The sequence below is a fragment of the Canis lupus genome, chromosome 20 (assembly GCF_048164855.1).
Source record: "Canis lupus baileyi chromosome 20, mCanLup2.hap1, whole genome shotgun sequence".
Taxonomy (NCBI): domain Eukaryota; kingdom Metazoa; phylum Chordata; class Mammalia; order Carnivora; family Canidae; genus Canis; species Canis lupus.
The window spans coordinates 2852491-2868646 of NC_132857.1; the positions used below are offsets into that span (position 1 = coordinate 2852491).

At 39.1% G+C, this 16156-nt stretch overlaps 1 protein-coding gene and 1 long non-coding RNA gene across 16 annotated transcripts in view; one reads left to right on the forward strand and one right to left on the reverse strand.

The window, feature by feature from the left end:
• The window catches only part of INPP4B (inositol polyphosphate-4-phosphatase type II B), a 709031-nt gene that overhangs the window by 485059 nt on the left and 207816 nt on the right, over nucleotides 1-16156 (forward strand). Inside the window, exon 1 of one of the 15 annotated variants that reach the window (XM_072788259.1) lies at nucleotides 9256-9525. The exons of the other annotated variants lie outside the window; for them this stretch is intronic. Within the exon in view, the coding sequence (XP_072644360.1) occupies nucleotides 9506-9525 (20 nt within the window). The 5' untranslated portion in view covers nucleotides 9256-9505. Of the gene's footprint in view, nucleotides 1-9255; nucleotides 9526-16156 lie in introns of those variants that run through there. 15 annotated transcript variants of the gene reach the window in all.
• LOC140611607 (uncharacterized) lies at nucleotides 4871-9140 on the reverse strand. The gene is made up of 4 exons (XR_012012703.1): nucleotides 9019-9140; nucleotides 8152-8262; nucleotides 6174-6223; nucleotides 4871-5163 (listed from the first exon to the last, which is right to left on the reverse strand). It is a non-coding gene; the product is annotated as an uncharacterized lncRNA (long non-coding RNA).

Below are 16156 nucleotides of genomic sequence, written 5' to 3' on the forward strand. Positions count from 1 at the left end.
GCATTTGAGCAAAAACTTGGAGAAGTTAACCATGTAGATATCAGCTGAAGAGTGATGGTGGCAGTGGTGATGCTGTAGCCAATGTAAAGAACAGTAAAGAGGCCCATGAGGCAAAAGTTGAATGAGCAGTACAGGGAGGACAGTAAAAGAAATAAGGCCAAGGAGGTGGCAAGGGCCTAGGTGCCTCAGGAATGAAAGCCATTGTGTCTGCTTCATCTTCACTCCGAGTGGAGTCATGAGGGTTTTGAGCAGAAGAGTGGCATGACCGGACTTCCACTGTGGGTTGTGTTGAGAATAGACTCACTGCAGGAGGGCAGGAGTGGAAGCAGGAGGCCAAGAAGGAGGTTTCTACAATAACCTAGGTGAAGAGTGACAGTGGCTTTCACCTGGGAGGTGGTTTGGAGGTGCTGAGAAGTGACCACATCCTGGATTTATTTTAAGACAGAATAAATAGGATTCGGTGGCAACATGGATGTGACACAAAAGAAAGGAAACAACAGTGAACCCAGAGATTCTGGCTTAGACTTTGGGGAGCAGTGGAGTTGCCACTAACTTAGTAGGGGAAGGCCACCATGAAGCAGGTCTTCAGGGAAGATTGAGAGTTCACTTTTGAGCATTGTCAAGTTTAGATGAGTGAAGTTTGTAAGAATGAATTAATAAACGGATGAAGAAACTAAAAAGCAATCATGTAAAGCCTCAGAAACTGTTTTAAACTGTAATCAAGAGAAGCAAATGTATGAATAATAGAGAAAAGTTATCAACAGCCACTCTGGAAAACAGTATGGAGGTTCCTCAAAAAGCCAAAAATAGGGGCTCCTGGGTGGTGGATCAGTCAGGTAAGGGCTGACTCTGGATGTTGGCTTGGGTCATGATCCTGGGGTCCTGGGATCAGGCCCTGCATCAGGCTCCACACTCAGCGGGGAGTGGATTGAGGCTTCTCTCCTGCCCCCTCCATTCTAGCTCTCTCCTCTCAAATATATAAATAAACCCTTTTTTAAAAAAGTTAAAAATAGAAATACCCTACAACTCCGTTTTAAAATTCATTGACAAGATATTTTAGGAAGAATCTGTTCAAGGTTCTCAATAAAGTCCTTTAACACTTCAATTTTTTAAGCAATAATAGGATGTGGAATAGAAAGTATAATAACATTCAAAACATAATGACTTAAATAAAGCCATATTGGGAAAAGGAGTAGTAATTCGATACTTCAGGAAACAATCTCATGCAAAGAAACACTCGAGTGTGCTTCTTCTTTACCATTCACACAGAATGCTTTATTTCTCACATTTCTGGTCAACAAATGTGTGGGATGCCTGTGGAATTGGGATGCACCACCCTCCCAGTACGGGGATGTGTTCACCCAACCAGAAGCTATCAGAACCTTGGACTTTTGAGATTTTTATGGAGAGTTGATCACATAGGCAGGGTTGGTCATTCACCCAATTTCTAGCCCTCTTCCCCTTCATAGAAGAAAGAGTGTGGGCCTGAAAATTCTAAGCTTATAATCATGTCTTGTTCTTTCTGGTGACCAGCCCCTTATCCAGGAGCCCACCAAACATTGCCTCCTTAGAACAAAAATATTCTTATCATGCAGGAAATTCCAAAGGATTTAGGAGCTCTGTCTCAGGAAACAGGGTCAAAGACAAAATATATTAGAACAAAAGATGCTCCCAGTGCTCTTATCACTTAGGAAATTACAAGGGTTTTAAATTTTTGTCAGGAACCAGGCACAGAATACAATATATATTCCTATTATTTCACAAATCAGTAAGACAGATGATAAGCCCAAGCAATATTTCAGATTTCAGAATACTACTAGTTCTTGCATACTCTTACTTCTTCGACTGTTTTCATGACCAGTACCATCACCAACACAATAATAACAATTACTGAGTGTTTGCTTAGATTGTCTCATTTAAGTTTCAAAAAAAAAAAAAATTGTGGAAGGTAGGTAGTATTATTATCACTATTTTATAGATGAAAAAAATTAAGCTTAGAAGCATTAAGTAAATTGTCCAATACTGCATTGCCGGTAAGTTCCAGAGAAAAATAAACAAAAGTAGAATGGATGAGAGAGAAGATAATTTGTAGGCATAGCAATTTTTAAGGGTGCAATAATAGACTTATTTCAAGAGAGATGGGCCAGATTCAGTAACCAAAGTCATATTAAGGTAGAACTTTCCAGACATCTGCAAATGTAATTCAAATGGGTTCTCTATGAAGAAAGCAAAAGTAATGAATAATGTCCAATACTGAGTTATGTTCTAGTAATTTCTAAAGTCAGAGGTGTTTTTTTTCTTTTAAGATTTTATTTATTTATTCATGAGAGACACAGAGAGAGGCAGAGAGACACAGGCAGAGGGAGAAGCATGCTTCCTGTGGGGGGCCCAATGCGGGACTCGATCCCGGGACCCTGGGGTCACGCCCTGGGCTGAAGGCAGAAGCTCAACCACTGAGCCACCCGGGCGTCCCTAAAATTAGAGGTTTTAAGAGTGTTACAGATTGAATGTTTGCATCTACTCAAAATCCATCTCTTGAAGCCCTACCCTATCCACTGTGATGTTATTTGGGGATGGGATCTTTGGGAAGCGATTACAGTTATGATGTTATTAGGATGGGGCCCTCATGATGGAATTAGTCCCCTTATAAGAAGAGACACCAGAGAACTTGCTCTTTGTGTCCATCATGCAAGGATGCAGCGAGAAGGCAGCCATCTACAGGTCAGGAGGAGATCCCTCACGAGAATCCGACCATGCTGGCACTCTGACTTCAGCTTCCAGCCTCTATAACTGTTAGAAAATAAATTTCTGTCGGTTAAGCCACACAGAAGACTGTACTTTATGGCAGGCTTACAGACTAAAACAAAGAGTCACTATTACGACTCTGATAGAGTCTTTGGAATAGACTTTCAAATCACGTTCTTATCTCGTCAACTGTGTTTTCCTGCTGTTACCAGTATGAATTAAATCATAAAAGTTCCCTCCGTTGCTGTAGGTCTCTGATGAGCCACACATACACGGGTCTCTGTTCTGTGGGATAGGATTTTCAGAAAAGCAGTTAAGAATAAGACCTACCTCAGGAAATAGCAAGTGAAAGAAGAAGGCAAGAGAGTAAAACTATTTTTACTATGTTTGGGATGCTTAGTCATCCGGATAAATTAAATATATTATAACGGTTTGTGTAATGGATGGAGATATCATTGGTCACCTTGCTTGTGCCTGTAACACAAAGGGCTGTAGCAGTCTGTGTGGCTTATAGTCATGAGCCTCCAAATTATTATTATTATTATTTTAATTATTATTATTCAATTTATTTAAACTCAAGCAAAAAAGACACTTCACCCATTCCTCCCACCACCCCTCCCCCAGACTCCACCACTACCAGTCTGTTCTCTGTGTATATTGGGCGCCATATATAGGAGAGGTCATATAGTATTTGTCTTTGTTGGGCTTGTTTCACTTAGCATAATGCCTTGAGGTCCATCCGTATTGTCACCAATGGCAAGATTTCATTCTCTTTCATGGCTGAATGTTTAGGTGTGTACACATACACCTAAACACACAGAAACACACGTACATGCACACATACATACCATGATTTCCTTACCCATTCATCCATCAGTAGATACTTAGGTTGCTTCCATATCTTGGCTATTATAAATAATGCTGTAGTGAACATATCTTTTCCAGTTAGTGTTTTCATTTTCTTTGATAAATACCCAGAAGTAGGATTGTTGGATCACATGGTAGTTATATTTTAATTTTTTGAGGAGTTTCCATACTGCTTTCCATAGTGGTTGTACCAATTTACATTCCCATCAACAGTGCACAAAGGTTCCCTTTTATCCACATTGTCTCCAATATTTGTTATTTCTTACCTTTCTGGGAATAGCCGTCCTAACAGGTGTGAGGCGATATCTCATTGTGGTTTTGATTTGCATTTCTCTGATGATTAATGATGTTGGGCATCTTTCCATGTATATGTGAGCATCTGCATGTCTTCTTTGAAAAAATATCTATTTATATGCTCTTTTTTTATTTGGATTTTTTAATTGGATTGTTTTTTGCCACTGAATTATGTAAGTTCTTTATTTTGGATATTAATCCTTTAGTAGATATATGATTTGAAAATATTATCCCCCATTGTTTTGATAGTTTCTTTTGCTGTGCAGAAGCTTTTTTAATCTGTAGTAGTCCCACTTGTTTATTTTTGCATTTGTTCCTAGGATTTGGTTATGTGCAGGCATTTTGTGTTTGGGTGCGGTCCATACCACAACTGCCCTCCGGAAATACAATTCCAGGGGTTCAGGAGGGAGCTGTGGGAAGAAGCCGTTCTGTCCCTCATAGTATATGAGGCTCTGGTTATGATTCAGAAAGTGAGAAATTCAATTCAGCGCAGAAGTACCTGGGAAGGGTGTCATCAATCGGAATGTTCCAGATTATGTGTGTTACGTAATGGAAGGAGATGGTGCTGCCAACAAGAAACAGTCTTCTCCCTTGGTGAAGAAAGTAACTCCAGACATGGACAAGAACCACAGGAGAGTTCATGCTGCTCTAGGGTAGAAGCCAGTCTTAGAGCAAAGTTTAGAAGAAGAGAGAGAACCGTCCCCCGAGGTCTCTTGCTCAGAGGGAAGATCACACGGTGCAGGCGACAAGTTGGCTCGGAGCTCAGGAGCAGGCTGGTCAGGACTAAACTAAACCACAATTTTATGAGGATTTTTCAGATAAGAATGATAAATGCTTTGACAAGCAGCGAATAACAAGTCACCACCATTTTATCTTTTAGTTTTCAGAAGCAGATATTTATTTATTTATTTATTTATTTATTTATTTATTTATTTAAAGATTTTATTTATTTATTCATGATAGGCAGAGAGAGAGAGAGAGAGAGAGAGAGAGAGAGAGAGAGAGGCAGAGACCCAGGCAGAGGGAGAAGCAGGCTCCACGCAGGGAGCCCGACGCGGAACTCCGTCCCGGGACTCCAGGATCACGCCCTGGGCCAAAGGGAGGTGCTAAACCACTGAGCCGCCCAGGGATCCCCTAGAAGCAGATTTTTAAAAAATCAGAATGGCCTTCTGATTTCTGCAGCTTAGGGACCAACCCCAGCACCGCTGCTGACGCGTGAGGTGGTCTTGAGCCTGTCGGCCTCTCCGGCTTCAGTTTCTGCAGAACGAATTGGACGGTAGTTATTTTCTGCTCTAAACATACTATGATTTTATTCAATCCTAATTCTGAGTTCTGAGGAATTTATCCAGAAAAAAAAAAAAAAAGAGAGAGAGAGAGAGATAGAAAATAGCTGCATCCAGGGTCATTTAAAGTGAGAAAACATTTATTTGGAACATACGCTTCAACACTTCAGTTCTCAAAAATTTGCAAAAGGATATATAGCCATTGCTCTTGAATTGAAAATTTTAATCTTGTGACCTTTATCTTTTACTGTCTTTCTACTTCCTGCCAAAACCCATTCTTATCCTTCTATGGATTCTTTTTTAGAGAGAGGATAAAGACCTTTTAATCACCAGTAGGTAAGCTGTTTTATAATCAGAAATTTTAGAATGGTATTTTAAAAGAGTGGTATTTGGAGAAACAGTAAATGGCTTTCTCATGTGCTTTATGTTGAAAAACTGTTGCAGTACATTTGATCCATTCAAATACATCTTCAAAATCTATTTAGCATTAATGAAAGCAGTGTGCCATCTCCTCGTAGCGGTGTCTTGAACTTTGATTGAATTACTTTTCTCTCTTTTAACAAAAAAAAAAAACATTCTGTAGGAATGTTCACTGTTCTATCTAGACTGCTTTACCTGTGACTCAGTTGCATTTTGACCTCTAAAATAATTACCGGATCATTTAGGAAGGCAGGGTTAAGACGACATAGCAGAACAAAATAAAGTCAGAAAATGGGAAATGTCAGGTCTTTGTAACATTTTAAAATGAGTGCTGCCCTAGCTAAAGTGAGTTTCCTTATAGTGGCAGTAACCATTACTCCTCCTGACCGTGCAGAAGCCGCCATTCCCAGATCATCCTTGGCCCACATGCCACCGATTATTTTACCTGTCTGTCCACTCCTTACTCTGGCCCTAAGGCCATCCATCTGCTCCCCAAATCTTCCCTGATACCCGAGGTCCCTCCTCAGCCCCATCCCCGTCCTCAGCCAGGTCTTTTCACTTAACTGGAAGCTGGCGCTCTCTCTCGCAGCCCCGCAGATGGCTGCCCTTCACACCTGCATGAATAAATGAATAAACCTTGTGAAAACTCCCTTGGTTTGAGGCTCATGGCCTCAGACACATCACTGGATTCCTTGCCTTACTAGGGTCACCTAAAGGTGGTACTGCCCTCATTTCATGAGGATCTCAACTTGTAATCCACTGTTTGTCCTTGTGAGAGGAGCACAACTCCTCTCATACATCTGGTGATTTAATAGCTGCATAAATTATCTTTTCAGTTCCTGGGCCTCTCAGGCTTTTCTCTGCCCTACTTTAGCAACCCGCTCTCTTGGTCATCTCCTACATCTTGTCATCCATCCCACGCCTCCGGAATCTTAAAGTACTCTATTTTCTGTTTTCCATCTCATATCGTGCCAACATACTCCTTGTAGTTGTTCATTGATCCTAAAGTCATGTCTGTACCCTTCATGACCCGTTCTCCCCTATACACTCTTCTTTCCTTATCCATGAGGTTGCATGGTCCATCACTTAGGAATCACCAAACAATTCCCTTACATATAGCCTCAACTCCTGGGTCTCTCTTCAGTTACTATACTCCCTGGGTAAAATAAGGAAAGATAGTTGGATGGATAGATAGATAGATAGATAAATAGATGATAGATAGATAATAAATAGATAATAGATAGATGATAGATAATAGATGATAGATAATAGATGATAAATAGATAATAGATAGATGATAGATAATAGATGATATATGGTAAATAGATGATAGGTAGATAGATAACAGATGATAGATGATAGATGATAGATAATAGGTAGATGATAAATAGGTAATAGATGATATATGGTAGATGATAGGTAGATAGATAACAGATGATAGATAATAGATGATAGATGATAGATAATAAGTAGATAGATAATAGATGATAGATAGATGATAGATAATAGATGATACATAATAGATGATACATAATAGATGATAAATAGATAATAGATAGATGATAGATAATAGATGATAGATGATAAATAGATAATAGATGATATATGGTAGATAGATGAAAGGTAGATAGATAACAGATGATAGATAATAGATGATAGATAATAGGTAGATAGATAGATGATAAATAGATAATAGATAGATGATAGATAATGATAGATGATAGATAATAGATGATAAATAGATAATAGATGATATATGGTAGATAGATGAGAGGTAGATAGATAATAGATGATAAATGATTACATGGATAGATTATAGATAATAGATAATGATAGATGATAGATAATAGATGATAAATAGATAATAGATGATAGATGATAGATAAAAATAAAAGCTACAACAACAACAAATGGACAAATTCAACCTTTTCTTCACCTACTGCATACATGCCTCCCTGCAGTTGAGCCAGCCAGGATAACCTGACTACTGTGCTCACAGATTTCGTTCGGTTCCTAACTCCCCGCTACTGTTGGCTAGTTCTCGGTTTCCCTGGTCCATTTGCTCTCCCACTGTTGTGCACCGTTACTGTACACCTCCTTGTTCCCAGAACCTCCACAATATCTCCCTCTTCCTCATTCTCAGCTGATTTATCTGGTTTCTGTTTCATTGAGAAGAGGAATTTGACAATTTCCCACGCTGTATTTACCAACCTACCGACATGCACTCCGCATGCCTTCCCGCTATTACGGATAAATTCTGCTTCATGTCTAAAGTCAATCCCTCCGCTAGTGTTTTAGATTCCATCTCTCCTCATCTATCTAAGAACATTATCCCCTTTTACTCTTGCGTCCTACATTATTCCCTCTCTACTAGATCATGTCTGTTAGCATGAAAAATGCCACCCAGGCTCCCACATCTTCTAATTCATGCTCATTTCCCTACTCTTCTGTATAGAAGAACCATTTCAAGAGCTGTCCCCACTTTGCCTGCTCTCATTCTCCTGAATCCATGCTCACGAGGATTTCATTGCTATCACTTTACCTAAACAGCTCTTGTCATGATCACCTCCATGTTGCTAAATCCAATGGAGAGCTCTCAGTGGTCCTCTCCTCAGCACACCTGCACGGGATCACTGTCTCCTTCAAACACATTCTTCAGTTGAGATTTAGTTGAGAAGATTTAAAGATTTAGTTTAGTTTCTTTAGTTGAGGTATTAAACTTTTTTTCTTCCTACCATTAGGGTGCTGGCTACTACTCTATTTCTTTTGCATGTTGCTTCTCATCACCCCGAATTCTAAACTTTGAGATATCCTGTATCTGAAGCTAGATATAAACCTTTCACTTTTCATTCATTCACTCCCACCCAGTTTCAAAGCTTTTGATATCATCAATATTCTGATGGTCCATCAGTTCCTCATATTTTTATCTCTATTCCTTGACTGATCCCTTGAACTCCAGGACTCCCATATCCATCCACCTGATGTCTTTACTTGACCTTTATTACTTTTTTAAAATTATATTTGTTTATTCTTGAAGATACAGAGAGAGAGGAAGAGACCCAGGCAGAGGGAGAAGCAGGCTCCATGCAGGGAGCCCAATGTGGGACTCGATCCCAGGAACCCAAGATCACGCCCTGAGCCTAAGGCAGATGCTGAACCACTGAGCCACCCAGGAGCCCCTTTACTTGACTTTTAAATAAATGTCTCACACTTAAAATGTTCAAAACTGAACTTCTCATTCCTGTTTGCTGCTTACTCCTTCCCCTACAATCCTATTTATCTTCAGTCTTCCCATCTCAAGACGTTGCAATTCCGCCCTTCCCATTGTTCATGCCCTAGTCTCTAGTCTCTGATTCTTCTTTCTCTTATTCTTTATATGCAGCCAATCACAAAATCTAGTTCATTCTACCTTCAGAATAGAAATAGAATCTGATGTGTCTCAACTTCATCCTAATTTCTTCTAACTCACTTCCAAGCTTCTCTCTTTGCTTCCCTGTAGTCTGTTCTCTGCACGGCAGCCCAGATTCTCACTTTAAAACTTAATGTCAGTTCAGAATCTTCTTTCAATCCGCCACCTCACTCATAGAGGCAAAGTTCTTAGAGTGGCCTGTGGAGCTCTAGACGATGTCATTCACCATTGCTTGTGGTAGGCGGAATGCAAAGATGTCCCCTAAGGGTCCTACCTCCCTGGTGTACTTGCTGTACATAATACTTTTTCCCTGAGTGTGGGCGGGACCTTTGAATATGATAGGATAGTTACCCCATATGCCAAAGCTGATGGGATGATCTCTCCAGTCATTATACCTACCTAGTGGCTGGGATAACCTTGTCTAAGATACCATCTCAGCAGACTCCACTGACCTTGAAAAAGCAAACTGCCCTCTTGTGAACCATCTATGGAGAGGGCCGCTACCTGGTAAGACCCCAAGGGTGACCTTTAGGGGGTGAGTGTCAGTGATCTCAGCTGATAACTAGCAAGAAAATGGGGACCTCAGTCATTCAGCCACAAGGAAATAAATTCTTCCAACAACTTGAGTGAGATAGGAGGTGGATTCTTACTTAGTTTCCATGAGGCATGAGAATGCAGCACAGCCTACAGCTTGATTTCATTCTCAAGAGACCCTGAGTTGAGGACATGGCCCAGACTTCATATTTATAGAAACTGTAAGTTTGTGGTCATTTGTTATGCTGCGATATAAAAGGAATGCATTCCTCTCTTCCTTAGTCATCTTCTGCTCTTTTTCTACCCTACCCAGCTTTAGCCACATTGGTGTCTTTGTTCTTCCTTGAAAATGGGGACCACCAGGTTCCCAGGCCTTTGGGCCATCTGTTTCTTCTGCTTGAAAAGATTTCCCCCCAAGAAAGATCTATGGCTTCCTTCCTTCCTTGCCTCAGGTGTTTGTTCCAATGACATTGTATTAGATAGGCCCTTCCCAACCACCAAATACAAAGTAGTAGTCCCAACTCAGTGCTCATCCACCTTTGTATCCTGCTTAATTTTTTCTTTGTGGCATTTATCATTTTCTGATGTCTCATTTATTTGTTTACCATGAGAGTCTAAATTCCATGAGTTAGGGATTTTGGTTTTGTTCTCTGTTGCAGCTGTCCTTATGCATGGAATAATGCTTACAACATAGTAGGCCCTTAATAAATGTTTGTGAATGAATTAATATATTCTGGTTTTTGGCCTTTTTTTTTTTTTTTGGCCTTCTTTTTAAAGAGTTTTTGGTTTAAAATATTGTCATATTAAAGGAGAAAAAAAAGAAAAAATATTTTTAAAACCACAGAATTTTATAGCTTAATAACAGAAGAATGTAAAGCAAATCCAAATGCCATTAAGCTTAAAAATATAGACACTAAGAATTGCTTGGTTTCAGAGTGCATGCCCCATTGTGCAATTTAAAGCTGAGTGAATTTCTTACTACATAGGTTTGAAATACATTATACTCTAAAATTATGTTTATACACTGTAAAACTTTGACCATATACTGTATAACATTTTTAATGCTAGCTTTAAAAAAAATAAATCTCTTACCACTGTTTCCTACCATTAAGAAACTGACATAAACCCAAAAGCACAATTCTGATAAAAATATATATAATTCAAAATCTGAGGATTGGATATTGACCCATCACTAGTATTTAATACTAACTATTTAATAATCATTTGCTTTAATTCTCCGTGCCTGTTATCTTTGGAATGTTTTTAAAATGTCTTAGAATATTTTGATTGGCTTAGTGATATTTACAAACCATTCTTACAAAGAGTTTCTGCTCCAGAAGCGTATCTAATTTTAGTAAGAAAAAATGGTCTTGGGGCCCCTGGGTGGCTCAGTCAGTTAAGCAGCTGCCTTCTGCTCAGGTCATGATGTCTGGGTCCTGGGATGGAGCCTCACATGAGGCTCCCTGCTCAGCAGGGAGTCTGCTTCTCCCTCTCCTTGGACCCTCCCCCTGCTTGTGCTCTCTCTTTCTCTCCAAATGAATGAATGAATGAATGAATGAATAAATAAATAAATAAATAAATAACTCACTCTTTTTAAAAAAATAATCTTAAAAGTGTATGGGTATGTGTATGCATGGCTTTAAAGAAATGTCTGCATTAAGTCATTTCCCCAGCAATTTAAGCATAACCTCCTATGGTTTCTTTCTCCCTACTTTCCTTTCTCTTCCAATAATCTCTGCTTAATTGGTGCTCTTTTCCTCTCAATCTTCTTTCTCTCTCTTACTCAAAATAAAAATTCATATGAATAAATATAATAAAATCAATTGACCTAACAAAAAGCCTTAGCCATAGTTTCTCTTTTGTAGGTCTAAATATGAGTAATTCTATTCTATTCTATTCTATTTTATTTATTTATTTATTTATTTATTTATTTATTTATTTATTTATTTATTTTAAAGATGAGTAATTTTAAACAAGAGGTTTATCCCATGAATTGGAGTCATTGCCTTGGGAAGTCAGTGAGTTTCCTGCAGGAGCACCTTCCTCTCCAGTCTGATGAGATATTCCCCATGGTTCATGTGAATCTTTTCTCTCTCCTAGGACACTCTATGTTAGCAGATATCTTGGAAGTGTAGAGCATGGGATAAATTGACACTTTGACTCAGCCATTTCAAATCAATGTTGTCAGAAATTAAGAGATTTCATTCATGTGGAAAAGGATGACCTTTTAATAATTTGGATTCTGTATTCCCAGACTAAATGGATGTTTTTATTTGCTATTAATTCATTATCGGAGAAAATGGCTATGTCCTTTCTCATTTATTCTATTTTGTAAATTAACGTACATTAAAATGGACTTTTTGTTGTTGTACAGTTCTAGCAACACGTGTAGATTCTTGTAACCACCATCGTAATCAGGAAACAGAACTGTTCTCTCACCACAGAGAAGCTCCCTCCTGCTGCCCCTTTCATTCATGCCTCCACCCATGCCAAGCCCTGAGGCCACTATGTTCTCTATCACCATAGCCTTTTCTTTTTCAGAAGGATATATAAATGACATCATAGAGAACATATCCTTTTGAGACTGGCCTCATTCACTCAGTCTGATGCCTTTGAAATTCATGCAAGTTGTGTATATCAAAAGTCTGTTTTTTTAAATTCCTAAGTACTATTCCATAGTATGGCTGTATCACAGTTGGTTTAACCATTCACACCATTTTCCCCTTCTGGTAGCTCCCGATCTGGACTCAATAGAGCCCCAAGCCTAGAGGTGGCCAGTGGTGTAAACACTGCTGGCCTGGGTGGCTCAGTTGGTTAGGCGTCTGCCTTTGGCTCGGGTCATGACCTCAGGATCCTGGGATCCAGCTCCACATTGGGCTCCCTGCTCAGTGGGGAGTCTGCTTCCCCTTCTTCCTCTGTGATCTCTCTACTCTTGGTCTCTGTCAAATAAATAAATAAAACCTTTAAAAAAATTAAAGGACATTTTGGTGTTTTCTAATTTGGGGTGATTATGAATGAATGGACCTGGCAAAATATTCATATGTAGGTTTTTCTGTGACCCTAAATTTTCAATTCTTTAGGGTAAATAGTTATGATTGGAATTTCTAGCTTCTATGGTAAGTGTGTATTAAGCTGTATAAAACCCAAAATACTATTTTTCTCACCAGCAACATATGAGAATCTCAGTGGTTCTGCACCCTCATCAGCCATGTTGAGATACATAGCGCCATCCCATCAGGCTTTTAATTTTCACTTCCCTCGTTACCAATGAAATCACAAAATTTTCCATGGTTTATTTGCTATCTGTATATCCCCTTTTGAGACATGTTGGTTCAACATTGCCCATTTATTAAATAGGCTGGTTTTTTGTTGTTGAATTTTGAGGACTCTGTATTGGAAGCACATTCTTTGTGAAATACATAATTTGCCAATGTTTTCTTCTAGTCAATAACTTGTCTTTTTTTTTAAGATCTTATTTTTTTATTAACTTTTGTTTCAGTTGTGAAGTCTAAGCAAAGGATCATTTTTTCCCCAAATGGGTGTCTAATTGTTTCAATATCATTTGTTGAAAGGACTACTTACTCTTTTTCCATTGAATTGACTGTAACTTTGTAAAAAAAAAAAATTTGATCATGTTGCTTCTGTATTCTGTTTCATTTATCAATATATCTACCCTTTCAACACCACCACACGGTTTTGATTACTGTAGATTTACAGTAAGTCCTAAAATCAGCAAATCCTCCATTTTTGTTCTTTCTTAAAATTACCCTGGCTATTCTATTTCTTTGCCCTTATAACTTTTTGAATTAGTTTATCAATATTTAAAAAAAATCTTGCTGGTATTTTGATTAGTATTGTGTTCAGTCTATGATCAGTTTGGGGAGAACTGACATCTCTATAAAGTTGAGTCTTCCAATACATGAACACCACATGTCTCACCATTTATTTAAACCTTTGGTTTTTTCCATCAGCACTTATAGTTTTCAGCATATAGATCTTACACATTTTTGCCCTTTGTTTGGATCTACCATAAATGATAACGATTTTTGAAACTTTCAGTTTCCAGTTGTTCATTGCTAGATATTTGTGAGTTGCGAAATTATGTCTGTGAAGCCTTGTACAGTAGTTTCAATATCACTCATATTTACAAAGCTTTTATTTTTTCATTAGGACCTGTCCTTCATCTTTGTCACCCAGGTGACAGCCTGGGGCCTGGGAGGCGGTCTAGCACATAAATTCTTTCTTAAAGTCTCTGATATGCTATTTTGATCTGTGCACGCACAGCTTGAGGTGAGGCCAGATGTTTATGAACAACATTAAGAAGTCCCTTTCTTGAGCTCCTTCCTCTTCACACTCTCCCTGGCACGTTCCTGTTTCCCGTGGCTTTGGTTTTAGATGTTCCAGCCAGAAAGCTGGGGTTTTATTTTCTTCTTTCTGCTTTGCAACTGCACCCTCTTCTGGGGCCAAGAAGCAGAAGAACAGAGAGAAATAAAGTAAAGGGATTCACCCTACACCCTTTGGGTCTTAATTCCAATAGAGAGGAGACTTGCCCTCCTTCATAGTTTTAGGCTCCTGTGGTTCCTCCTTGTTGCCACTTTTACTGCTGCTACCACTGGATGATTTGGGGGCTGGGACATGAGAAAGTGGAAAGAAGAAAAGTTATTTCCCAATTCTTCTGAATGTTGGGAAATCCTTTCTCTGTTCTTTGTGCCTGAATTTTGGGGCCTTCTCCTGGAGCCCTCCCTGTTTACACCACTGGCCGCGTCTAGGCTTGGGGCTCCATTGAGGCTGGATCGGGAGCTACTAGAAAGGGAAAATGGTGAACTCACTGCTGGTTCAGTGGCATTTAAAATTCTGATCTACCCCAATATGCCTGGTGCTATTTCCTTTGATTCATCAAATAGCTGCTCTGTGCATCTGTCCAGCTTTAGGATACAGAAGGGTAGAGCGTGCTTCCTCTCTCTTACCTGCAACACTCTATGTACCAATGGGCAGATCATGGCATCCTGTTAATTTTAATGTAATTTTGGTTGCCTATGTATTTACAAGATGTCAATCTTGTTTTATCACCTTGCTTACTAGGTATGCCTTAAATTTAAAGAGATAGTTTATACTTCATGTTAACATTGAATCTACGTTTCCAAATACAACTAACATTAAGATAGATAGATAGATAGATAGATAGATAGATAGATAGATAGATGATAGATAGAGAGATAGATAAGGTAATATAAACATGAGGAGGGAAAGATGTGCTTTAACTTATTTGTATTGGGATATTTACATTTGAATAGTACTATTTTTAGCAGTAAAGAAGACTCTACTAACCAATTAGTCTGAAAACTGATAGTCAACATATTTGTGATGTGCTCTCGAAGCTTCACAGCCCAGACTGTATAACTATAGTGGTCATCGCCATACGTTAAAGCATTCTTATACTTACACTGAAGATCTTTTCTTTTTAGTCACATCAATCTTGTGAGATAAGTAAGGTGATTTAGTATATTCCTATTTTATAGCCGGGACGTCTTTCTGGGTGCTGCATTGCCTGCTCACAGTCACATTGCTGTTAGCTGTAGAGTAACCAACCAGGGACTTTGTTACTCAAAGTTCACTGCATGTTTCACTAAACCGTACTCCACTGTGTAACGGTATGTGAGATGGCATGGATCAGTTCAAATGAAAAATACTGAGCTGCCTGAAACCCTTGGCAAATTCTGACAGAAGGCTTTGAAAGACAGGCTGTCCTTCAGCCTCTCTGGGTAGACATTGGACAATGTCTAGGGACTTTTAACAGAGAAAAGAAAATAATCAGTAGCAGGTGCACTTTAAGAAGAAAACCTGAAAAAAGAATTTAAAAAAAAGAAGAAAAACTGACATGGATGAAATAGAAGAAAAGGTTCCTGGAAAGTGGAAGTGGGTTCCTCAATCGTAACGAAAGATAGATGACAGCACTCCTTGGGATGTTGCCATTGTGAAGGGACATTGTGGAGGACCAGTCAGCAGGGTTTAGTGACTCACTGGAAGGCTGGGGCAAGGCGGAGGTAGAGATGGAATATTCCTTGGTTGGGGTCTTTAGACGATGATATGCGCTGGATGTGAGTGAGTTGGAGCTTGAGGAAGAGTTAAGTTTCAAGCTTACAGAATGTAAAACATCAGGGCAAAAGTGATTCGGAGTTCTAGATCAGGAAATGAGGGCAGATTAGGGAATCTAGAATGATAGCTCCTCATAGAAAAGGGATAGTAGAATCCTAATAACGGGTGGACTTTCCAAAGAAGAGCTCCTAATGAGCATAGAGGAGAAAATCAGGGACTAAAACTCGGAGTGTGTAAGCTCTAATGCGAAGAACTACTGAAAGTTTTATTTGAGTATGAGTTTGAAAGTATTCTATGGCTTCTGACATTTATGAATTTCAGCCAGAATAGAGGTGTGCTTAGTCATACATACTTAATGGGACTCTCACTTCTTTGAGCCCTAAGTAAATCTAGCTTCGCTGGGTAAATGTATTCACCAGAAAGATCGTCAGGGTGCACTCACTCACTCACTAGCTCCATTTGTTTACTTATGGCCTCTGTTTATTTTCCTGTCTGGGTGAGATTTGTA